Source organism: Microcaecilia unicolor, chromosome 5, assembly GCF_901765095.1.
Source record: "Microcaecilia unicolor chromosome 5, aMicUni1.1, whole genome shotgun sequence".
NCBI classification, from domain to species: domain Eukaryota; kingdom Metazoa; phylum Chordata; class Amphibia; order Gymnophiona; family Siphonopidae; genus Microcaecilia; species Microcaecilia unicolor.
In genome coordinates, this window is record NC_044035.1 from 226,687,368 (window position 1) to 226,713,219 (window position 25,852).

The 25,852-nt window shown below is 41.7% G+C and overlaps 1 protein-coding gene across 1 annotated transcript in view; it reads left to right on the forward strand.

The window, feature by feature from the left end:
- DSCAM (DS cell adhesion molecule) overlaps nucleotides 1-25,852 on the forward strand; it is a 999,367-nt gene that overhangs the window by 830,981 nt on the left and 142,534 nt on the right. Inside the window, 3 exon segments of the mRNA XM_030205023.1 lie at nucleotides 2,412-2,510; nucleotides 2,922-3,110; nucleotides 23,205-23,495. Coding sequence (XP_030060883.1) covers nucleotides 2,412-2,510; nucleotides 2,922-3,110; nucleotides 23,205-23,495 — 579 coding nt within the window.

Genomic DNA, 25,852 nt, shown 5'->3' on the forward strand with positions numbered 1-25,852 from the left:
CCAATTTCAATACCCCCCCCCCGTTATGCGTCTGAGCAATGCGGTTTGACGTCATGACGATCGGGCGCTAGCAAGGTAATCCCCCACCCTCCCTCCTTCTCTCCCTCCGACGGTGAGTTGGTGAGTGTGAGTGCTCCGCCCTCGACGTCATCACGTTGTAACGCGAGGGCGGGGCACACACTCCTGGGCAAAAGCGATCTACACAACTACGGAAGTTCCGGCTTCATTAGAACGTTGGAGGTGCATTTTATATAGAGAGATTATAACCCACCTAGAACTGTGGGATAGTGCTGGATAGAAATTTTTAAATAAGTAAATAAATTTTGTCTACAATGAAGGACCACCCCTATTGTCTGGAAAAGAGACCAGCTGATTTGTGAGAAATTTTTCTAAAATCTTGGAAAGGAAAGTTAGAAATAGAAATAGGATGATGGATACTACTCAAAGGTCTTTCAAGCAGGGAGTAATGATGGCTTGTTTCAACTGACAAGGAAACACACATCCAAAGATTGGTGATAATGATGGACTAAAGGAAAGGAAAAAAGTGTTTAAGAGAAGTCCTAAAAATGCCTTTGGGGGGGGGGGGGGTCAGACAAGGGTAAAGAGGAGCACAAGGCAGAAACCAGTCTTCAAATTTCCAATGCTGAGGGTAGGCGGAAAGTATGAAATCTGTTGGAGGTAGGTGAGGGATGAATCAGTGAGGACAATACCACAGTTGAGGGGAGGGAAGGGAATTTGGTAGGTAAAAACAAAGCAGATAATGGTGCTTGGGCAGAGGATGAAGGAGATGTATCAGCAAGTAAAGGTAGGGTGAATACTGTTATGCATAGGTTCGTTTTCTGCAAGAATCTTGAAGCAAAGGAGTCAGATCATTTGAGACCGAGGAAACAGAAGTTTGTTGTCTCAGGAATCTATATAGCTGAATCCATGTAGAGAAGAATTTCTTCTTAGCCCAAACAATAGCAATATGATAATCAGTCGAGAACTCCTTATAAGCTCTAAGATGGGGGAGACAAGAGAGGTGGCATCATTGGCATTCATGATGGTGCAGCTGCCTCCTCATTGTGGTACCAAGGAAAAGATAGTTGAGGAAGGAGGGTACAGGATTTTAAAGGAGCAGACTTGTTCAAAACAATCTGAAATTTGCTTTTTGAAAGAAGAGAGCTGTTAAGAGAGGAACAAGGACTCAAAGTCTCCTGAAAAAGGGGGGCAGTTGGACAGAAGAGTGTCTGTAGTGATGTCACCCAGCTCCTGAAATGTTTTAATAACAGAATTTTGAGGAAAATGAGACAGAAGATCTCCAAGAGGAGGATACAAAACAGTAATCTGTACGGCATGGGAGTACATGTGACATTAGAGGTTGCATTTGATCCAGTGGTAGAAGTAATAAACAATTCCAGAGTCTGATCAGCAGAGTGAGAAGGCATAGACTGAATTTGAACTAGGTCAGCCTCATGAAAAGAAAAAGGAGAAGTAGTCACTAGCCAGGGGGTCTTAAGGGTTCGGGCAGATGAAGGCTCAAGTATCCTAATAGTATTGGGGTTGTGGCATGTAGTAAATGTGAACTAAAGAGATCCAAAAGATTATAAATTGACCCCTGTTCATGGGCAGAGGCTGGTAAAGAGCCTAAAAATAAGGAGAACCAAAATACTGAGATGAGAGAATAGAAAAAGCAGAGGGAAAAACATCATAGTTAAACCACTACCTTTCCATTGGCAGCAATTTGAATAAAGGAAATGTTATCCAGGAGGGAAAGCCTGGTGGAGGTATAAGAGATCTGAATCAGACATTCATGTTTCAGTGAAACAAAGCAAGTTGAGAGAGAAATAAGAGCTTGACTAAATTATGTTGGGGAGGAGGACAGACAGTTTTTAATAGGCTGCTACATTACCAAATATGTGTGCACTTTTAATTTCTGCACTTTGTAGATGATTTCCAAATAGATCAATTTCAAAAATTAGCTACACACTTTGTACTTGATATTTGTATAAGTGGCCATGCATGTGCAAAACAGCGCTGGTACATTTCATGCAATTCTTCATAGACATGCTATTTTCTCCATGAATATTACACATCCCCCCCCCCCCCCCCAACACTTCTTTTTAAAAAATATTTTATTTATATTTTAATGTAATCAATACATATATAATCATCAAATTGACATACTTACAAGTGTATTGTGATGGGAGTGGCCCTTTCTAACCTAACTGGAAGCTCACATGTACTTTTAGCAAGGCAGAGGAGGCCTGTTTACCTGAATAAAAAGCTTGGAAAATTGTCCACTTGGTATATGAACTGTTGATGATATATTGTTTAACATAATTGATGCAGAGGATAAACTCCACTTAATAAATTCAGATATGTTTTTAGCTGGACCCCTAATTTAATAGCTTTAATGTCTTCCAATTTAGTTCCACCAGACCAGCCTCGACTGACTGTCTCAAGAACAACATCATCCTCTATCACGTTGTCATGGGTTCCGGGAGACAATGGAGGAAGCTCAATTCGAGGTGACCAAACACTTCACTGCAAAAGATCCACACTGTTCTTGTGCTTGAGGGGCTAGAGAGCTACCGTGCATTTGTGGCCACCAAGGGATACTCAAGGCACTTAGTAGCTATCTTTGATTTTAGAGAAAGATTTCAGGGATCCTAAGAGAAAAAAATGTAATAGAAAGAATAGTATGTCAAAACATGTTTCCCTGCCTGGTTGACATTTGATTCATGGTGATTTCAATATTTACATTGACTATGCAGCAACTAAGCTTTCATATCAATCATACTGTATTCATCTGGTATATGGAGCATGTGCCCCACTAACATATGCTAATTCTTGTAGGATGTTGATCTGTAATGGAGACAAAACTTATTCCACTAGAGTCAGGGACTCTTTTCTGGTTATCGTCTTTGCTTTTCTTGCAGGATACATCCTTCAGTACTCTGAGGATAATAGTGAGCAGTGGGGTAGCTTTTCCATCAGCCCCAGTGAACGTTCCTATCGCCTGGAAAGCTTGAAATGTGGAACGTGGTATAAGTTCACATTAACAGCTCAGAATGGAGTGGGACCAGGACGTATCAGTGAGATCATAGAAGCCAAAACCCTTGGCAAAGGTATTGGATCATTGCTTCTATTGCTTAATGTTTCTATAGTGAAACTAGATATATCTAACTAGTAAATAAATAGCTACCATCTATATTATCCAGTCTTAGTATAGTAGAGGAGTAACCTTGTGATTAGAGCAGTGAGTTGAGAACCAGGAGGCTTCTTATGACTGTGGGCAAGCCACTTAACCCTCATTGCCTCAGGTACAATTTAGATTCTAAGTCCTCCAAGGACTGGGATATTCTACTATACCTGGATTTAACTTTCCTTGAACCACTACTTAAAAGGCATGAGCTACATTCAAAGACCACAGTAATCATAACTGTGGCTCCCAAGGAAGATGGGAAAGGAAAGAGGATGGGACTTGATATACCACCTTTCTGTGGTTACAATCAGAGCAGTTTACATCTTGCCCAGAATCACAAGGATCTTTAGGGGGAATTGAGCCCAGTTCCCTTAGTTCTCAGACTGCTGCACTAACCATTAGGCTACTTCTCCACTCCAGAACAGAGAGTAACAAAAATATTATATGAAGTCTTTGAGTCACTGTTGCTTTTGAGTCAGTACTAGTGCCACCCAATCAGTCCATAGTGTGCTGAGATGTTACAGAATTGGTACTCCATATTTAGTCTATGAAATCAGCAAACTGTAAAGGTAAATTTGAAGAGGAGCATGAAATATATTTTGTTGCATGGGTGTCTGCCTAGTGTTGGCCCCGTGGAGTGGGAACCAGGCTCACAATCAAATTTATTGGTTTAGCAGAAACCAAACTAGATAAATATCTTTCAGCAGTTCAGACTTTTAAAAATCTCCACACAATAACTCAGTTGACTTCCAGGTTGTTGCTTTGAACTATAATCTTTACTAAAATCTTTTAAAAGTTAATTGTAATGGTGGCAAAACAAAAAAATGTGGGAATTTGAACAGTAACTTTAGCAAAGATATATCCAAAGTCTTTCCTGTACTTCATTTCTGTAGTTCAGAAGTGCTTTACTCCTGCCAACTCTTAAATCTTACCATTTGGAGTGGCAGGGGTCAAACACAGTTTTCAGCATAGTTCCTATGGCTGGTTGCTGATAGTAATAGCAGTACTCTTAGTTATCACTTATGTTATTTATTTATTTTTATTTAGGGTTAATTTCTACCCCACATTTTCCCACAAATGCAGGCACAATGTTAGGCTGATATTCTTGATGGAAACTCAGAAAGACTGAGGCTTTGTGATTGGGATTCTTTTAGAAGTGCTGGAACCTACAGAGTTGCCTGCAGAGGTGATAAACACGTTAGTCCTTCAACCTTAAGATATTCCTAGGCCAGGTAGTGTCCAGGGCATCTGAATGTAGATAATAAGGTAGCTCAGTTTCCCCTTCTTCTGTCTGGTAAATAGAAGGAAAGCAAGGGATCCTCTCAACCTTGCGCATATGCAGGTCAGCAACTTTCTGTCACTATTTTATGCCTTTGTATGTGCCAATCTGGTGGACCGATGCTCAGAATGTAATGCCAGAGCTAGAGGCAGTTAGCGCCGGACTAGCACCGGTGTTAGTGAGCACAGAATGCTCAGAGGGTTCTAGCACGGGAGACAATGTGCACACCAAAGATTAACACAATTTAAAATATTAAAAATAAATGCTTTTTTCTACCTTTGTTGTCTGGACACTTTATTTTTCCATCATGTTGGTTCCATTGTTTCTTTTATGCTTTCCAGTCGGTCATTTGCTAATTCTTTCAAGTGGCTGCTGTCCATTTCTTTTCCCCTCTCTCCTGTCTATTCCCTCACTACACCTGTCTCTGACTTTGTTCATGCCTTTTTATGTCTTTCCTATCTTTTATTTTATTTTCTGCCTGTCAACTCAAATTTCACCCTCTTTCTCATTCTTCTCCTCCTCTTTACTTTTCAGCTACCTATCAAATCTTCATCTTCTCTCATCTACTAGCTGTCCAATTGCCCGTCTCACTTCTTTCTCAGCCCTCCATTCCCATTACCATATTTCTACCCTCTATAACACTATCCTCTCATTCATTTCCTTGCCACCCCTTCCTCCCCTGTCTGGTCTCTCCCACATGGTTCCACCATTCCCAATGTCTTCCTCCCTCCACTCTTCTGCCCTCCCCCTGTTAGTTCAGCATTTCTCCCTCTCTTCCCTCACTCCCATTGTCCTACAAATGTAGTCAAACGGATGTGAATGAGGTAATTTCCTATTTCCTCTCAATGCTCAGAGAACAATGCACAAAACAAAGCCTCCCTTACCAAGGGGAAGGGGGTATGTGTATCAGGTGTTGTTGATATATTCAGCTATGATGTTGTATATTCATTGATCTTTAATAAATCTTTAATAATAATGAAAAAAGCCGCTCTTACCACTGAAAATCTAATGCCAGCTCAAAGCAGGTATTAGGGTGATTGAACAGAGCATTTCTCATGATTTTCTCTGTAAAATCTGTCAGTTTGTTTTACAGCGCACATATGATTTGAATTTCCTATGAGCATTGACGAGCTGGTTTTCTGCACTGTTCCAGCAGTATGGGTTCTGTGCTGTTGGCTTTACCACAGGAGTTCTGAGCATCGGCCTGCGGGTGACTCAGCAAGACTTATGACTGTTTCTGAGAACTATATTGTTTAGGCTTGGCTAGAAAGCTCTCCCTTGCAGCTGATGGTTCAAAATTACCAAAAGCCTTGAAAACTACGAATGGCCACCTAAACTTCTGGAAAACACTAAAAACTAACCTGTTTAAAAAGGCATACCCTATCGATCCAACATAATTCCTGATCTCTGCAACACAACAAAACTAAAGAACGTAATGGACATAACACAACTCTTCCGTTGTACGGTTCCCTAGTGTGGCTTTGCCACATGAACTTTATCTTACCACAACATCACTTTGTATTCGTTTACACTGGAGTCTGTAACACCTCTCCGGTACTATATAAGCCACATTGAGCCTACAAATAGGTGGGAAAATGTGGGATATAAATGTAACAAATAAAATAAATAAAATCAGGAGATATAAACCTAAGACATATTTCAAGGAGGAGTTTCTTTTCATAGTCAGAGGAAGATTCTGCAGCTCCCAGAGCCTCCCACTGATTATACTAGTCATTTCTATTCTACAGCTTTCTTGCAACTTCTGTCCTTTTCTGCAAAGTCAGGAAATTAGAAAGGACCCCAGTCTGCCTGTCTACATACGAGGTCAGTCAGAGAATTTTATTCTATTGGTAGACTAAAGTAGAAGCACTGAGGATTTGGGTAACACTTCTTAGCGCTGAATTCCTCAGGCTGCTGCAGAACAAAAGTCCATTTTCTGTGAAGCTTTACGCCGCTTATACTCACATTCTTAATAAATATTATTATCCAATACATTGTTCACCCTCATTTTCTTGCACTTTCTCTCATCTACTAGCTGTCCAATTGCCCGTCTCACTTCTTTCTCAGCCCTCCATTCCCATTACCATATTTCTACCCTCTATAACACTATCCTCTCATTCATTTCCTTGCCACCCCTTCCTCCCCTGTCTGGTCTCTCCCACATGGTTCCACCATTCCCAGTGCCTTCCTCACTCCACCCTTCTGCCCTCCCCCTGTTAGTCCAGCATTTCTCCCTCTCTTCCCTCACTCCCATTGTCCTGCATCTCTCCATCACTCCCTTCTGCTCCTGGATCCAACATCTCTCCCTCCCTCTCATCCCCCCCTTGACCAACATCACTCCCTCTCTCCTATTGTCCAATATCTGTCTCTCCCTCCCTTGTACCCCGGGTCCAACATCTCTCCCTTTCTTCCATCCACCATCATTCCTAATATTTCTTCCTCTCTCTCGCATGCACCATCTTTCCCTCTCTCACCCCTCTCCATGCAGTATCTCTCCCTCCCTCTCTCGCCCCTCTCCACTCCTTTGCTACATCTCTCCCTTCCTCCCTTCCACCCCATATCCAACAATTCTCCCTCTCTCGTGTCTCCCCCCTACACCATTGTCCACCATCTGTGTCTTGCTCTCTCCTTCCCTCCCTTGTTCCCCGGGTCCAACATCTCTCCCATCCTCCCCTTCACCATTATGCCCAATATTTCTCTCGCACTCCCTCTCCATTCAGTATCTCTCCCTCCCTCTCTCCCCCCTCCATGCAGCATCTCTCCTTCCCTTTCTTGCCCCCATGCAGCAACCCTCCTTCTTTCTCTTGCCCCCCCTATGCAGCAACTCTCCTTCCTTCTCTTGTCCCCGTGCAGTAACTCACCTTCCCCCTCTCACCTACAGTGCAGCAATTCTCCTCCCCCTCTCATACTCAGTGCAGCAACTCTCCTTCTCCCTCTCGCCCCCATGCAACAACTCCCCTTCCCTCCTCCCCCATGCAGCAAGTCTCCTTCCCTCTCTCACCCCCACATGCAGCAACTCTCCTTCCCTCTCGCCCCCCGTGCAGCAGCTCTCCTTCTCTCTTGCCTCCCTGTGCAGCAACTCACCTTCCCTCTCTTGCCCCCCCCCTGTTCAGCAAATCATCATCCCCCTCTCATGCAGCAACTTTCCTTCCCCCTCTCGTCTCTACTCCCTGCAGCAAATCTGCTTCCCTCTTGGCCCCCCCTCCCCCCCGTTCAGCAACTCTCTCTCCCTCTATTTCCCCCCCCCCCCCCCCGTGCAGCATCTCTTCGTTCTTTCCCTCACCTCACCCATCCCATGACTCTCCTTGCTTCAGTGGGTCTCCGGCAGCAGCAGCAATTCCTATACACTGCCTGCCGCTAACCTGGAAGCCTCCCCTCTGTTGCGTCCCGACTCCCACCCAGGCAGAGAAACAGGAAGCTGCATTAGAGGAGAGACTTCCGGGTTAGAGGCAGGTAGCAGCATATAGGAATTGCTGCTCTGCCATTGCTGGGGGCCCGCTGAAGCAAGGAGAGTCACGGGATGGGTGAGGTGAGGGAAGGAGTAAAGAAGAGATGCTGCACGACGCCGGACCCTGGAAGAAAGCGCCATGACAGCAAATGCCAATGTTTTTAAGATGCACCCGCTGCCGTGGCTACACCCCTGTTTCAAGCCTATAGGAGAATACACTGATGTCCTAAGGCAATACTGTCCTTAACATTTGTGTTCTATCAGCTATTTTCAAAGGCATTTCCTTGGGTAAAGTGATTACATTTAGCTGCAGAAATGGACTGTTACAAAATCTCCTGCCTAATATGCAAGAAAACTTAACTCATGTACAGATTGTTGTATATATGCAAGTTAATCTATGTTTTGGGGCGGTGTTCCAGACGGTGTGGTTAGGGAGAGGGTTTGTACTTATGTGTATACTTTTTGAATTTCCAGACATGTGTAATTTTAATTGACTGAGCCAATTAATGTCAATAATTGGGCACCAACAATCAATTATAGGTGCTGATTGACAGAAATTAGAATTTATGTGCACATCTTCAAAGTCAGTATTCTATAAATATGAGTGCATAAATGTTTCCATGTGGATCCGGAAAGGGGGTGTGGCCACGGGAGGGGTATAGTTCAGTTAGGATGTTCCTAGAATTTGCGCACAGTGTTATAGAAAACGGCCATCAATGCCTAATTAAGTTGCAAAGATTTAGACCAGGTTTCAGTTGTAAATCCTTGTGCCCAATGCTGGCTCTAGGCAGTATTCTATAAATGGCACCCAACTTGAAGCACTGTTGAGTGAAGAAATATTTTCTCCAGTTTGTTTTAAATTTACTACTTAGTAGCTTTATTGTGTGCCCTCTAGTCCTAGTATTTTTAGAAAGAGTAAACAAGTGATTCACAACTACCCATTCCATGCCACTCAGTATTTTATAGACTCTTATCATATCTCCCCTCAGCAGAGGGTTTCAACGTATCATCAATGATGTCACCTAGATCCTTTTCTTCAACCTTTTCCTACCTGAGCACACAATTCTGGAATGTGCTGCCGCGCAATTTAAAAATGATCTATGAGCTAGCTAACTTCTGAATTCTGCTGAAGACTCATCTCTTCAACAAGGCATACAACAATGATCAACAAATATGAACTCCTGTACACATATCCAGAACTACTTCCACTATACCTGCCAAAATATTAACATGTTTTCTCATCATCACGCTACCCAAGATCCTTTTGCTATTACTAAATGCATATTTTCTTATATAATTCTTATATATTTCTTATATATCTCTTATTATGTTTGCTGAAAAATACTATCATGTTCTATCATTATCATGTTACCCAAAATCCTTGTGTTATTACTAAATGTATACTTTCTCATGCATTTCCACTACTCATGACATATTGTAAGCCACATTGAGCCTGCAAAGAGGTGGGAAAATGTGTGATACAAATGCAACAAATACATAAATAAATAAATAAATAAATAACGTGGAACCTTGCATCATGTAGTTTGGGTTCCTGTTTCCCATATGCATCACTTTGCACTTGATCACATTAAATGTCATCTGCCATTTGGATGCCAAGATTTCCAGTCTCGTCAGGTCCTCTTTCAATTTTTCACAATCCTCTTGCAATTAAATAACGTTGAATAACTTTGTGTCATTAGCAAATTTAATTACCTCACTAGTTATTTCCATCTCTAGATCATTTATAAATGTGTTAAAAAGCAGCAGCCCCAGCATAGACCCCTGGGGAACCCCACTATCTACCCTTCTCCACTGAGAATATGGATCATTTAACCTTCTATCTTTTAACCTGTTTTTAATCCACAATAGGACATTACTTTCTCAGGAGTCTTTTATGAGGTACTTTGTCAAATGCCTTTTGAAAATCCAGATACACAGTATCAACCGGTTCACTTTTAGCCACATGTTTATTCATCCCTTCAAAGAAATGTAGTAGATTGGTGAGGCAAGATTTCCCTTGACTAAATCCTTGTTGGCTTTGTCTCATTAATCCCTGCTTATGTATGCTCTGTAATTTTATTCTTTATGATAGTCTCTACCATTTTGCCTGGCACCGACTTCAGGCTCACCAGTGTCTAATTTCCCGATCACCTCTGGAAACCTTTTTAAAAATTGGCATTACGTTGGCCACCCTCCAATCTTCTGGTACCATGCTAGATTTTAAAGATAAAATACGTATTACTAACAGTAGCTCTGTAAGTTCATTTATCAATTCTATCAGTACTCTGGGATACATACCATTCGGTTCAGGCAATTTGCTACTCTTCAGTTTGTCAGATTGCCCCATTACATATTCCAGGTTTACAGAGATTTGTTTCACTTTCTCTGACTCATCAGCATTAAATGCCATTTCTGGCACTTGTATCTCCCACATCTTCCTCAGTATCATTTATACCTATGAAAGTCATGCAGTCTAGAATTAAGGTTGAGTCAACCAGATAAAGGCTAAACATAGGTCCAGGAAAATGATAATGGTTTCCTGATTAAGTTCAGCTGTGCATTTAAGTGTATTTGTTAAGGTTAGGAGAAGGTTTTCTATGGAGTGACTAGTGCAAAAGCCTTATTGTTTGAAGTGAAGAACATTGTTTCTTCTAAGCAGGAAGAAAACTGATGGAGTACTATTTTCTCCAAAACCTTGGAGGCCAAAGGAAGCTTATAGATAGGACGGTAGTTCATTGGTTGAGATGAATCCAAGAAGATTGCTTCAAAATGGAACAAATGGATGCATATTTCCAGTTAGAAGAAAAAGTGCCTAAGGAAAAGGCTAATAAAATGGGGTGGAGGAAGGGGAGAAGCAATGAGTTTTAAATTTTTATTAAATTGTCATTCATAACACCCGTGTAGCTTTAACAATCAAATCACAGTTATTATCAAGAAAGAAGGAGGGAAGGGGGTCGGTGGATGTATAAGCAGAGCTCATAGTTGAGAGTGTTTTGGAGAGATAAAAAAGTGAGATTTGGTTAAAAGATGATCCAGTGTGTCCGAAGTCAGACAATGTTGCATGCAAAAAAACGAAATTAAGCTGAGTGTCGGTATTTTTTGTGTCATGTTTTCATATTTCCACTATAAACACCCCAGACTACACCCTTCATGTTTCAGACCGCCTAAAACTTCTGGGAGTTACAATTGACCGAAATCTCACACTAGAAAGCCACATGAAAAATATAACAAAGAAAATGTTCCATGCAATGTGGAAACTCAAAAGAGTTAAATCTTTCTTCCCAAGGGATATATTCCGCAGCCTGGTACAATCAATGGTGTTAAGCCACTTGGATTATTGTAATGCCATTTACGCCGGATGCAAAGAACAAATCATTAAGAACTCCAAACTGCCCAAAACACTGCAGCTAGACTCATATTTGGAAAAGCGAAATACGAAAGCGCCAAACCCGTAAGAGAAAAATTACACTGGCTCCCACTGAAAGAACGAACTGCTTTCAAAATCTGTACCCTGGTTCATAAAATCATTCATGGTGAGGCCCCGGTATATATGTCAGACATAGACTTACCAACCAGGAACACAAAAAGATCAGCACGCACATTCTTGAACCTCCAATACCCCAGTTGCAAAGGACTTAAATATAAATCAATATGTGCATCTAGCTTCTCCTACATCAGCACGCAACTATGGAATGCACTACCAAAGGCCTTAAAAACAATGCACGACCTAACAGCCTTCCAGAAATTACTGAAGACCAACCTGTTCAGGAAGATATATCATAATGAGCCATCATAAATAACCTAACACCATAACTCTACCAACCCAGATAAAACCGAATTCTCTACACCTGACCGCTTCAATCAATTTTCACCAATGAACATTAACGCATCACCCCCTTATTTCCCATGCCTGAAATGAACAGTCTATACAACTTACTTTATAATTTACTTCAACATTTATGAACTTTAATGTAACACTATTTTGTATTTCTCAATCCGGAAATATTGATTGCCATTATGGCATAATGTAAGCCACATTGAGCCTGCAAAGAGGTGGGAAAACGTGGGATACAAATGCAACAAATAAATAAATTATTGCATTTCAATATTGAATTATTTTGTTATATTTTGGGGCATTACCACAGCACTTTTGGGCAGTTTATATTGAGTTTGCTCAGCGTTTCAATAGGTGGATGGTAGACCAGTGATGTTATAAAGTTGCTTAAGGAACCAGTGGAGACATGTATGTGTTAGCTACCTTATGGTGCAATAGTTCTCAGCATTTGTTAAAGATCTGTGTACCAGTCAGATTCAAGTGATGGTCTCCCAACCTTTTTTAACACTCAAATTACATATAAGCATTTTATCATATATGTTTTTGTTGAGCAGTCATGCTAAGAAGGTTTGATTCATAAGAGGAACTTCCATTTATAGGTTTGCAGCACATATTGTTGCAGGGGTAGTCGTTACAAACACACCTCTCCTATATTCAAAATCATTATGGTGGCTCATAAAGTTTTGAACAGTAAAGCTTCAGAATGTATTTACGCTTCTTTGAAGTTATGTTGCCCTCTGTGAATGTTAAGATCAAAGGGACAGTGTTTATGGGCACCTCGTCCTTTTATCATGTCTGCTTAGATGAGAATCATTTATAAGTTTTCTCAGTGGTTGGGCCAATGTTGTAGAACTGTTTACTGGTAAATATGAGGTGTATTGAAGAAACTGTGACATTTAGGAAGATGCTGAAAGCCTATTAATTTAAACAAACTTATAGAGGTTTACTTTGATAACTGATTTGATTGTTAAAGCTACATGGATGGTATAAATGACAATTTGATAAAAATTATGTGTGGTTTTATTGTTAATGTTGATTAGTTTTAGATGATTTTACATTTGCCATGTTTTATTCTGATGTTACCCACTTAGATTTTTAGATAACGTGTGTTAAAAATATGAATGAATAAATAAGGGCCTCTTTTATCAAACCACGCTAGAAATTCCCAGTGCGGCAATGCTGACAAATCTAATTCATTTTGAATGGGTTTTGTCAGCATTGCCACATGGGAACTGTTAGTGTGGCTTGATAAAAGAGGCTCTAAGTAAGTAAATTAAATAAATGTCAGCCATAATTATGCCATCTGTCAGAGGATGACACCTTGGGGTTACCATGGCCATCAAAAACATAAATAGGCCCTTTGACATATCTAACTTCAGTGCAAGTGCATTGGTATCAGAGGGATTGAAGCCAATGAACCATGGAGCTGTGCTTGATGCTAGGAATGCATTGACAATAAAGAGTGCATCAATTGCCCTCAAAATCAAGGATCAATAGGGGCATTGATCTGTATACCTATAGTGCAATACAATACAATTCTTATATAGTGCAGTTACCCCCATAAATTGTTTCAATACAGTTTACAACGAAAGAAACTAGTAACTCACTAGGAAAAATTACATAAATAAATATAAATAGTAAAAAAAATAAAAAAAATAAAAATGCAAACCTAATCATTGAAATTTGGAAAAGAAAAAAGTTTTCAATTTACTCCTAAATTTAACTCATTCTAGTAATTACAGTTGAAGAGTTAGAATAGGAGAGTGGCACATATATTTATCTCTCTTTGAAAAATGGAGTGATGAGTTCTTTCAGCATGCTATGATCTCGCCTCTTGTATGGGCTACCCTCTCTTACGTTGTCTTGGTCTTCTTTTAAGGAAATACTGGCGTTCCATTTATTTTCTTTATGTTTATTGGAAATTTTGATTGTAAACCACCTTGATGTTTGCACGGAAGGCTGTATATCATTTAATAAACCATATATTAAGGTTCTAAGCCATTAATGACCCAAAACACAAATGTACAAAGCTTAATTATCGAAATTGAACAATGTAATTCTATTACAAGAGGAATTACTTTTTTCATAACTCAGATATTGAACTCAACCTTACTTCTAGACTGTATGGCTGCCATCGGTATGAGTGATACTGTCAAAGTCCTAGCAGATATCATTATTGGATTCCAGTGCTTTGGTACTTGCATCTGATGACACTGATACACAGTGTTGAGCAAAGATAAAAAAGCATCAATATCAGTCCCTGTCAGCACTCGATGCTGGGAGCAGGGAAACTATAGTAACCACTGTTCCACCTCCTCATCACTCCCAGAAAGAGGACCCTCATCCTCTGCAACATCAAGTGACCCAGGAGGATTGTGCTATTCCTATAAGCCATCCAGTCTTGGCATTGGCAGTATTTGAGGAGATGTTGAACAGGAAGTTATAGGAGGCAGTGAATCATCTGTCTCTGTTTCTTGTACTAGCACCAATAACATCCACTCTAATGCTGACAGAGATTTATCCTGTCATGAAGGACTTAGTGATACCTGGGGACATGTAAATGATACCAAAGTTTCAAGGGGCCTTGGCATTGGCAATTGCCAGTGCCACCCCAATGAAATATAATTCTACCAAATTTATTTCATCCTCACCCCTCTCCCCACCCCCCACTTGACATAGTGAATCCCCAAGATCTTTCTTGTCTTTAATCCCTTCGCTAAACAAGAGGCTGCAGTAACCAGGCCCTCTAACCCCAACTCTGCCTAATTCGCAGCTTCCCTGTTCTCTGAAAGAATCATGCTACCCTTCTTCCATTTTCAAAACAGAGGATGGCAGTTTCCACTATTTTTTCATTTATTTTAAAGGTACAGGTCAGGGTGCAGGGGTAATGTATTGGAGAAGATCGTTGGAGGAGGGAGGAAAGGCAAGAGCAAAGGCAAGAGTGGGAAGCTAAGGAAAATTGTTCTTGTAAACTGAATCTGTTGACCATTTGCACCAGGACACTGGTGAAGGCCTACACTAGAATTGCCACCATGTTTCTGATTAACCAACCAAGCTTATCCAGTCCTGATTTTGCTCCACTGTATACATGGATTTTTAGTTCTGTTATTCTGTTGGAAATTAATAAGAAGATCAGAATTAGAAGTGGAATAATATTGTAGTTGGATCAACTGTTTGGTTTATATAAGAACATAGGATTTATCATACTGAGCCAGAGTAAATGTCCATCAGGCCTAGCATCCAGTCTTGGACAATGGCCAGTCTGAGTCATTAAAATTACCTAGCCAATACCGAAGAGTATATTGATTTCTTCTTCCTCACACCCAGGCATAAGCAATGGCTTTTCCACAAATCTACCTGGCTAATTATTACTTTATGGACTTTTCTTCCAGGAACTTGGCCAAACCTTTTTTAAACCCAGCTGTGCTAAACGTCCTAACCACGTCCTATGGTTTACCTGAGGAAGTATGAACTGTGAGCTGAAAAGGTTCTGGCTCCACGGAGCACATGATTGTAGCTGGTGTTAGACACAAGCTTTGCCTCCTGAGGGCCTGCCCCTTGGAAGGGCTTGTAGAGGAGACATGTGCTGGCTACTTACAAGGGCGGTGGTGTGAGTGCACATTTTAGGGTTAATTCTTTAACAGGACACCTCAATTTAGGTGCCACAATGTAGTGCGGGGAGCGCCTATTCTATAATGGCATCTAAGTGCCCTGATTCCCTTATAGAATGCTAGCATAAACCTGCACTGGTGAGCCTAAATTTTGGTGTGACCATTTATACCTGGTCTGTGGCTAACATAAATGGATGCATCTAATAACGTGCATAATTTATTCTGTAATTTTGTGCACAGAAGTTGACACACCATGCCCCTCCCATGCTTCACCCATATGTACGCCCTTTGAGCCTACTGGTTAGTGCAGCAAACTTTGATCCTAGGGAACTGGGTTCAGTTCCCACTGCAGCTCCTTGTGACTCTGGGCAAGTTACTTAACCCTCCATTGCCCAGGAACAAATAAGTACCTGTATGTACTATGTAAACCGCTTTGGATGTAGTTGCAAAAACCACAGAAAGGCAGTATATCATTCCATTTCCCTTTGTAGTTATGTACTATAGCATTAATATGTTATCCTATAGGTACTAATCCACAAACAAACCTTTTCCGGAGATGGGAAGGCGGTAGAACTAAAGGACATGAGTTGAAGGGGGGGCAGACTCAGGAGTAATGTCAGGAAGTATCTTTTCACAGAAAAGGGTGGTAGATACTTGGAATGCCCTCCTGCGGGAGGTGTTGGAGATGAAAACGGTAACAGATATTTAAAAGCATTTAGCCAGCCAGGATTGGCACCTGGCCTGTTAAATGCCGCATAACCAGCTATCCGTGAATTTTCAGTGGGACATGGCCAACCATGACCTGCTGAAACTTCGTGGTGAACCACTAACAGATAGCCGTCATATCGCATGATATAACTGTCTACCTGCTGATTTTCAAACCATCACCGACTAAGTTTGGTGGCCATATTTGGCCGCATGAATACCAGGCCCATCTTTATCTGGTTCAAACTTAACCAGCCAGTGCTGAATATCAGCATGGCTGGTTAAGTTTGAATGTCCAAAATTAAACCACATATTCAATGCTGGTCACCAGAAATGGCCTGGCATTGAATATCTAGGCTCCATTCCAAACACAGAAGTTAGCCGGGCTAACTCCTGTGGCTTGAATATCAGGCCCTGTATGTCAATCTCTCTATCTAAACTAACAGAAAGAGGAAAAGCAACTTCCTTTGAAGTACAAAAACATAAAACACCAATAAAGAAAGCAGATACAATGGAAGTGCGTGATAACAAAATAATCTCACTAAAAATTTCAAAAATACAGAGGGTGACATCATAAATATGAACGCTCCAGCCTTGGGACCTCTTACAGCACACAGCTGTTCCAAGTCCGAGGCTTTAAGACAAAATTATAATCATTTGTCAGACTTCCTCCACCCTAATAAAAACTGACTTAATTATATTTCAAAAAATCTTTTCAAAACTGCATCAGAAACAGTAAATCCTCAATTCAAAAGTAGTTACACTTATCTTATTTAGAAAATCAGTGCTGAGGCATGTGGAAACACCCGACATTCACAAAAAATCAAGCAAAGCGTTTTGGAATCAAGCCTGCTTTGGGGTTGACAACAAGTAGAGGCATTCACTGGCAGCTTCCTAAAAACAACATCAAACAAACAAAATTAAAAGATCTGTGAACTGCCAAAAGAATGAATTATAAGGAATAAAACATACAATTAACCTAGGAAACACCCATTAACCTTCTTCATTATGGCTTCAAGCACCTGCCAGTTCAAACACCTGAGAATTTAAACAGAGCTATCAGTGTTGACATCAATTAGAAAAAAACAACAAAAACTTTATTAATTAAGACACTCAGAGATGAAGAGAAAAGCGCAACCAGATCAAAAACTGCAAGTAGAAATTCGTACACATCCGTAAACCCCGAGGTTCTAAAGTAGAGAGAAGATAAATCCACTACTTCTCCTGCTACAATAAACGAAGGTTAGGGTCACCTCCCCATGGAGAAATAGGGACCACTTCTAGCACTACAAAAGGAAGTAAGTCATTGAGAGAGTGGGAAAAAAAATAAGCAATATGAAACCACTGGAGCTGATTTATCTTGTCGTTGCAAACAGCTCCGATGTTCAATCAATTTAGTGTGAACAGATCTCAAAGTTTTCTCCATACAGACAAAGGAACACGGGCACCAAAGGGCATACGCCACACATGAAGTCTGACAAGTAGATGAATGATTTAGATAAATCAAGATTTGAGTTCAACTCGAATACTGTAAAATGATGAACCACCGGCACCAAGCTCAGATTTTTACCCCCCTTAAATGCAAACAGGGGGGGATGGAAAATGATCATGTAGTTGTAAAATATACCAATATTTCAATATCACAGCGTGAACATAATGTGCCTGGGGAGAGTATGGTAACACACAGAGAGGTCTTCCAGAGGGCTCACGACACGGGGAAACAACAAGTAGCAGTTCTCTGCTATTGGGCATGTTTATAAGGTTTTTTCAATGTTCTGTAAGGGTAACCACATTCCAAAAAGTGAGAAAATAACTGGGATGCTTGGAGTGTAAGAGGATCTTCTGATTCCGCTAGAGTTTGTCCACGGGAAGCCTGTTCCACTCACAGGGTTCCAGCTTAGTTCAAATACTCCATTCAAAACTCAGTTCAAAAGCATTCTCCTCAAAATTCAGTGTGGGGTTCCCCCCTCCAAGAGGGGCCCCTGAAAGGGCTTGTTACCAGTTCCCCCCCCCCCCCTTCTCTTTGTCCCAGACAGTTCAGACAATTCAACTCAGAAGGTTCATCAAGAAAACAACAACAATTAAATCCTTCTCCAGTGCACTTCAGGTGCCCTGCAACAATCAGGGCAGGTAGTTCACCTCCCATTTCACAGTAACAAAACTTATATGGTTTCCCACACTGCCTTTAAGTGCTGGAAAGGTCTGGATTTGTATTTTCCCAATTCATGGTAGCTTGCTCCTCTCGGTAAGGAAGTTCTGGAGGCAGGTCCTACCCTCCTCCACATACTCCATGGATTGCTTTCGCAGCCACAGGAATTGGGCTTCTTCTCTTCTGCTCCCCCTACTGGTGAATGGGTTAAATGGCCCACCTTTCCCTGAGCTACTCCCGCTCCTGTCAATGCTAAAACTCCCTTCTGGGTTTTCAAGCCTGCCCTTCTCTTTCAGTCTCCCAAGGGGTTCTGGGTATTGTAGTTCTGGGGGTTGCTGCTTCTCCCTAGGGCCTCGGTTACCGCCCTATCACAAGAGTTTAAACTCCTGCGCTGTAGAACATACACTGCACAATTGCAAAAATTTGGCCCATGGGGATACCTTCTCAAAGCTTGTGCTGTGATATTGAAATATTGGTATATTTTACAACTGTATGATTGTTTTACACCCCTCCCCCATGTTTGCATTTAAGAGGGGTAAAATTTTGCGTGACATTTTGGTGCCTTCATATTTACCTCTTGTACCATCCAAACAGTCCTCAGTAGGAAATAAGGGACATTTGCCTTGTGGGCACTGCAGTGTATATGGTTCATCGTTTCTGGTATTTTGTTGAAGTTGAACTCAATTTTGATTCATTTGAATCATTCATCTACTTGTCAGACCTTACATGTGGCGTATGCTGTCTAGTGTCCGAGTTCCCTTGTCTACGTGGGGAAAACTTTGAGATCTGTTCACAATAGAGTGATTGAACATTGGAGCAATTTGCAATGACAAGATATATCAGCCCCAGTGCTTTCGCATTACTTATCTTTTTCCCACTCTTTCAATGACTTACTTCATTTTGTAGTACTAGAAGCGGTCCCTATTTAGTCACGAGGAGGTGACTAACTTTCGCTTATTGCAGAGGGAGAAGTGGTGGATTTATCTTCTCTTTACTTTAGAACCTCGGGGTTTAACTAGAATCATGGATGTGAAAGAATTTCTATTTGCAGATTTTGGATCTGGTTGCGCTTTTCATCTGAGTGTCTTAGTTGATAAAGTTTTCGTTGCTTTTTCTAATTGACGTCACCATGATTACACTGGTAGCTTTGTTTAAATTCTCCAGTGTGTGAACCGGCGGGTGCTTGAAGTCATAATGAAGAAGATTAACTGATATTTCCCGAGTTAATTGCAAGTTTTATTCCTTACAATTCATTCTTTTGGCAGTGCGTGGATGTTTTAATGTTGTTTGTTTGTTTGTTTGTTTGATGTTGTTGTTTTTAGGAAATTGCCGGTGAATGCCTCTACTTGTTGTCAACCATGGAAGCAGGCTTGATGCTGGAACACTATTCTTGATTTTTTGTGAGCGTTGGATGTTTCCACATGCCTCGGTACTGATTTTCTACATCAGTGTTACTACTTTTGTTTTGAATTGAAGATTTACTGGTTTTGGTGCAGCTTTGTAGAAAGATTTTTTGAAATATAATTAAAAGTCAGTTTTTATTAGGGTGGTGGTGGTGGTGGTGGTGGAGGTCTGACAAATAATTGTAACTTTGTCTTAAAGCCTCAGACTTCAAAAAGCTGTGTGCTTTAAGAGGTCCCATGGCTGAAACATTCATATTTACAGTGCTTTTTTTGTAGAAAAAAGGTGCCGGTACTCATTATGGGCGGGGTCACCACATATGGCCCCACCCCTATGCTAGCCACACCCACATTAGCCACACCCCTTATACCAGCTATGGCGCATATAAACAGACATCATTGAAAATATTATACTAGTATAGGAGAACAAAATAACTGATTTTTTTCATTATAAATAATTTCTGTAAGCTGTTACAGCTCCAGTATACCCAGTGCAAAATAAGACAGCAGATGTAAGTTCTCAAATTGGACATATTTCAAACACTAAAATGAAAATAAAATGATTTTTTCTACCTTTGTTGTCTGGTGACTTTGTTTTTCTTTCCATATTGGTCCCAGTCTCTGATTCTGCTGCTCTCTATCTGTTCCCTTAACTCCGTTTCCGGGGCTTCCTTTCCATTTATTTCTTTACTTTCCGCCTTTCTTCTTCATTTCTTGTCTTACATCCGTAAGTAAAAGCTGGGTCCTCCGCAGACTTGACTGTCCACTGGATCCAGCTTCTGCCTATTTTCTTCATCCATGTGCAGTTTTTCTCCTCTCTTCCTTTTCCCTCATCTCATCTCATTCCTCACTCTTCCCTCCCCACCCTCCATGTCCAGAATTTCTTCTCTCTCCCTTCCCTCTCCTCCATCCATGTCCTGCAACTCTCTTCTCTCCCCTGCCCCCCTCCAGCCATCCATACCCACCCAGTGATTCCCTTTGCTCCCCTGCCCCCCTCCAGGCATCCATACCCACCCAGTGATTCCCTTTGCTCCACTACCCCCCCCCCTCCAGGCATCCATACCAACCCAGCGATTCTCCTCGCTCCCCTGCCTCCCCACCAGTCATCCATACCCACCAAGCAATTCCCTTCGCTCCCCTGCCCCCCCTCCAGGCATCCATATCCACCCAGCGATTCCCTTCACTCCCCTGCCCCCCTCCAGGCATCCATACCCACCCAGTGATTCCCTTTGCTCCCCTGCCCCCCTCCAGGCATCCATACCCACCCAGTGATTCCCTTTGCTCCACTACCCCCCCCTCCAGGCATCCATACCCACCCAGCGATTCTCCTCGCTCCCCTGCCTCCCCACCAGTCATCCATACCCACCAAGCAATTCCCTTCGCTCCCCTGCCCCCCCTCCAGGCATCCATACCCACCCAGCGATTCCCTTCGCTCCCCTGCCCCCCCTCCAGGCATCCATACCCACCCAGCGATTCTCCTCGTCCTTGCTCCCCTGACTCCGTCGCAGCAGCCGCAGTGAAAGGCCGTCTCTAGCCTTCCCTTCGTTTTCAGTCATTGTCCCGCCTTCGCGGAAAGAGGAAATGACATTAGAAGAAGGCGGGACACTGACTGGAAATGAAGGGAAGGCTAGAGACAGCCTTTCACTGCGGCTGCTGCAGAGGTAAATGATCAACGCCGATTTACCCCCCCCCCCCCCCCCCAGAGTGCGGGATATGAGGTAAGCATGGCTTGTGGTGCCCTCCTGCCATGCTTACCTCACTTACCGCCGGCTCACCTGCCACAACAAACGGCTCGCAAGAGCTCTTACGAGCCGGCTCCAGCACACCACGCCCCTGGGGGACTGAGAGGAAGTGCAGGGCAAAAAATAAGGTGCCGGTACGCCGTACCGTTGCGTACTGGCACAAAAAAAGCACTGCATATTTATGATGTTGCCCTCCGTATTTTGTAATTTTTAGTGAGATTATTTTGTTACCACACACTTTCATTGCATCTGCTTCCTTTATTAGTGTTTGTAATCTCTCAGTCTAAGGCATACAAATGTTTTGTTGGGGGAACAATAATCAACAAACCCCTCAATAATGTCCCAGCACCACAGAATAGTTCAAAACAGCAATAAAAAAACCATTTGTAGCATGGCACCATGGTTGTTTATTGCTGTTTTGAGATAGGATATTACTGAGGGTTAGGCTCTATATGGACACATTGAGGGGGTCTTTTACTAAGGCACACTAGCGTTTTTAGCACTCGCTAAAAATACATAGGAATACATTGGCGTCTCTAGCACATTTAGTGTGTGCTAAAAACGCTAGCGCGCCTGAATAAAAGACCCCCTAAATTCTGCAGGGAACATCAGTTCTGCACAATACAGTACTACAGAATTCCCCCAGGAATCATATTCATCATATTCCAGGATCCTTCTGCCATGCATTTCAGTTTGCAATGCTTTCTTCACTTCTCATGCTGACCCTGCTTGCTCTTATAGGTCACAGAACAGCTTAGGATAAGGAGCTGTGAAACATCTGTTGTTTTATTCTTTCTATTTTTGCCAAACAATTAATAAGGCTATAGAAGCTTTCTGCTCATTCTTAAGTGCTCTACAATCAATAGAGTACCTGTTATAGTAAGGGCTGCCATAAAGAAGACCAGTATGATTTATCTCAGGTGGCATGGGTAGAGTGAAAATTTTAAATGGCTTTATTTTGTGATATCACTAAAGAATGTATTTCTTCTTTGTTAAAAACTGTCTTCCTGGCTATAATGACATGTAGTCAGTGCCATCTTGAGTGGAGGAGTGGCCTAGTGGTTAGGGTGGTGGACTTTGGTCCTGAGGAACTGAGTTCAATTCCCAGCACAGGCAGCTCCTTGTGACTCTGGGCAAGTCACTTAACCCTCCATTGCCTGCCGCATTGAGCCTGCCATGAGTGGGAAAGCGCGGGGTACAAATGTAACAAAAATAAAAAATAAATCTTAGTTATTCAGTGAATCACCAACTCAGAAGTTCCCAACTTGTGTAAGGAAGTTTGTTGATTTAATATATATATATATATGTGTGTGTCACTTCTTACTGCCTCTGCCTTTCTTCCTTCTGAGATTGGAAACATGCTGGATCAGGTGGTCTCAGAAGCCTACAGAACCCTATGGTTCTGACTTTACAAGGAAGCCAACAGAGGAGGAGGTAGCAGCAGCAGCAAGTGTAGAAAGTGCTGCTTGCCTGATTTTTCCTGCTCACCAGTTTTTCCTGAGGAAGGAATGATGATTGTTTTAGAAAGGAGGATAGAAAAGAAGTTAGTACTGGGGAGATAAGGGAAGGGAAGATGATGATGAGAAGGGGACATGATGGTGGAGGAAGAGGGAGCAAAGGGAAAATGATAATGTCAGCAGTTTCATGATGGGCTGTCCCAAACCTTGCACTGAAACAGGGTTAGAAAAATATAATACAGAAATGCAATAGGAAAAATAAAAATAATCAATTCATAGCAAAATGAAAAACACAAATAAATCAATACAGGTCTACCTGATCAATCTTTCTGTGTATTTAATGGCTATCACTGGTATTTCACATGAGATACAATGTTTTTTTCTTTTGTAGAACCCCAGTTTTCAAAGGAACATGAACTCTTTGCCAGTATTAACACCACTCGGGTGAGATTAAACCTGATTGGCTGGAATGATGGTGGCTGCCCAATCACTTCATTTACTCTGGAGTACAGGCCCTTTGGGACCAGCATGTGGACCACTGCTCAGCGCACATCCCTATCCAAGTCCTACATCTTGTATGACCTCCAGGAAGCCTTGTGGTATGAGATGCAGATGAGAGTATGCAACAGTGCAGGCTGTGCTGAAAAGCAGGCCAAATTTGCAACCCTCAACTATGATGGAAGTAAGTTCCAGGATACAAAATTATGAGTAAGGAATAACCTAACATTTTCTTTCCTGAATTTAAAGATTCAATTATTTCCCAAAACAGGTAAGTAGCAGCAAACCTTCCAGGCAAAGGTTGCCTTCAACATTTGTGTTCTTTTAGACTCACAGACAATGATTCAAAAGGGTAGCACAGTACCCCAGGAAGCCACCTGTCTGGCTTACCCCTTGTGACAGCCCTGATGCATACTTTTCCAAACCTTTTCTGATTATGTGCTACTGAAGTATGTCAAGTAACTTTGCCCCAGCATTTGTTGCAGTGAATAGCCCACTCCAGCCTTGATCCTGATCTGTCTCTGTTATCTACGGGACCCAGACCATTAAGTCTGTCCAGATTTGGTCTTATTTCCCAACTATTCTTTTGAATTGCCCAATGGTCAGTCAGGTAAGCACAGTTAGGAATAGGAAACATCTCAGTTCCACGCCAGAGATCTATTGGTAGAGGCCTTTCTGATCCCTTGTGATGCCTAGGATCAGTGTTACATATGTTTGTTTATTAAAAATTGTATATACCACCAAGCCAGGTGTAGATCTAAGCAGTTTACAATAATAACTTAAGGAAATATAAAAGAACCCCATAAATGTGATAGAAAAGACCTAACACAATCAAATCCAAAACACCCATTCTACTTAAAAAAATAAAACTGAACCATAGCTCTTAGGAAACCTCATACAGCTTACCCTTCTCATCTAATTAATGGAAAGTAAGTAGTGAAGTTGAATGCTTAGGGATAATGGGTATGGATGTTCCTTTGCTTTTTTCTTCTACTGTGGAAGGCTGTTTTACTCGATGGTCGTATTGGTGGTGATTCTTATAACATTCCTTGTGTGTAAAACAGCATGTCATCTTATCACTGTAGTGCAGAATAATGGATGTAAGTCATATTGAACCCGAGTTTGCTTGGGAAAATGTGGGATATTAATGTCAATAAATAAAACATGGAACCGAAATAACTATATATCAAATGCTAACTGAAAGAAGAAAATTAAAAAACGTCCTCCATTCTAATATACTTTGGTATATGTTGGAGCCCAGGGCAGAAACATGGGAAGGGGTCTCAAAGCCCACATACAGGCTATACCTTCTTCAGCTTCAGGCAGGCTTGGGGCCCTCTGTGGCTCTGGAACCAGTTTAATTGCCATGGTTCTCTTTTCACCCTCTCAAACCCCCCACCCCTAATACCAGCCTTGCCAGTTCCTATTTCGGGGAAGAAAGAACCAGAAACATGCTGATGTTGTCAATTAAGAGTTTGCATATAAAAATATTGCACAAGAGTTGCAACAGCTTGACAGTTGCACATCAGTTTACCCACAATTGGAGTTTATACTTAATACATATTCAAAAGGGTTTAAGCAAGCAGGAGAGGCTCCTTCCTGCTTAAACACTGATCAATGGGCTAGGAGGAACTATTCAGTGGCACCTAGCCAGGCAATGCCACTCAATACACTCTCTAATTGCCACGGTACTGTTCAGGTAGTGCTGGAGTGGTCTGGGGTTGTGGATCAGGGAGGAGCCAGCAGTTATGCAGGCACCAGCCATATTCAGTGATGGTGTCCACATATCTACATCGACACTGTCTTTGCCCTCTTAGCTGTGTGGGTGCTTGCACTGACTATTGGCTGGTACCTGAATAAGTTTTGGGTCTGCAGCTGACCTGGATATTCAGTGCAGGTGCCTGAACCATAGCTGCTAATAACTTGAAAACTGCTGACTGCTGCGGCTGAATATCAGGCAGTCACTTTCTACCTTAATGTGCTGTTTAGATCACTTTGCTGTTAAAACCCTTTAGTGTCCAATGTGCCCGTAATAAGCCATATGGGAACAGATTAATGGGAACATTGGACACTAAAGGGTTAAATTGAGACAGCTCACAATATATAAACCTGAAGTCCTAATCTGCATAAGACTTTTGCGGGAGCAACTGAGCATCTCAAGGGCAAAATGATGTCACAAAAGGATATTATTCCCTAGTGCTAAAACTGAAAGAGAATTATGCTAAATGTTTGGCTCTAGATTTGCCTAGCAAGGTTGATTCAGTTCTGGGATTACCTCTTTGCATGCAGAGTCTTGTTTAGTAAGAAATCAGAACTGCAAGTCCCCTACTTACATGGATGATGAGATAGAGCTGCCTGATCCTCCTCTCTTTCCTTTCTTTTATCTCATTTCCATGGTCTCTACTTTCTCTTTCTTCTTCTCCATCTCTTCCAGTAGAAGTGGCTGTCGGAAGGCCGGTGGGGATGGGAATATCTCTTTCAGTAATTCATCCTCCTGGAGTATAGGTTGTAGATCTCTTATGATTTTCCTCAGTTTTTCCA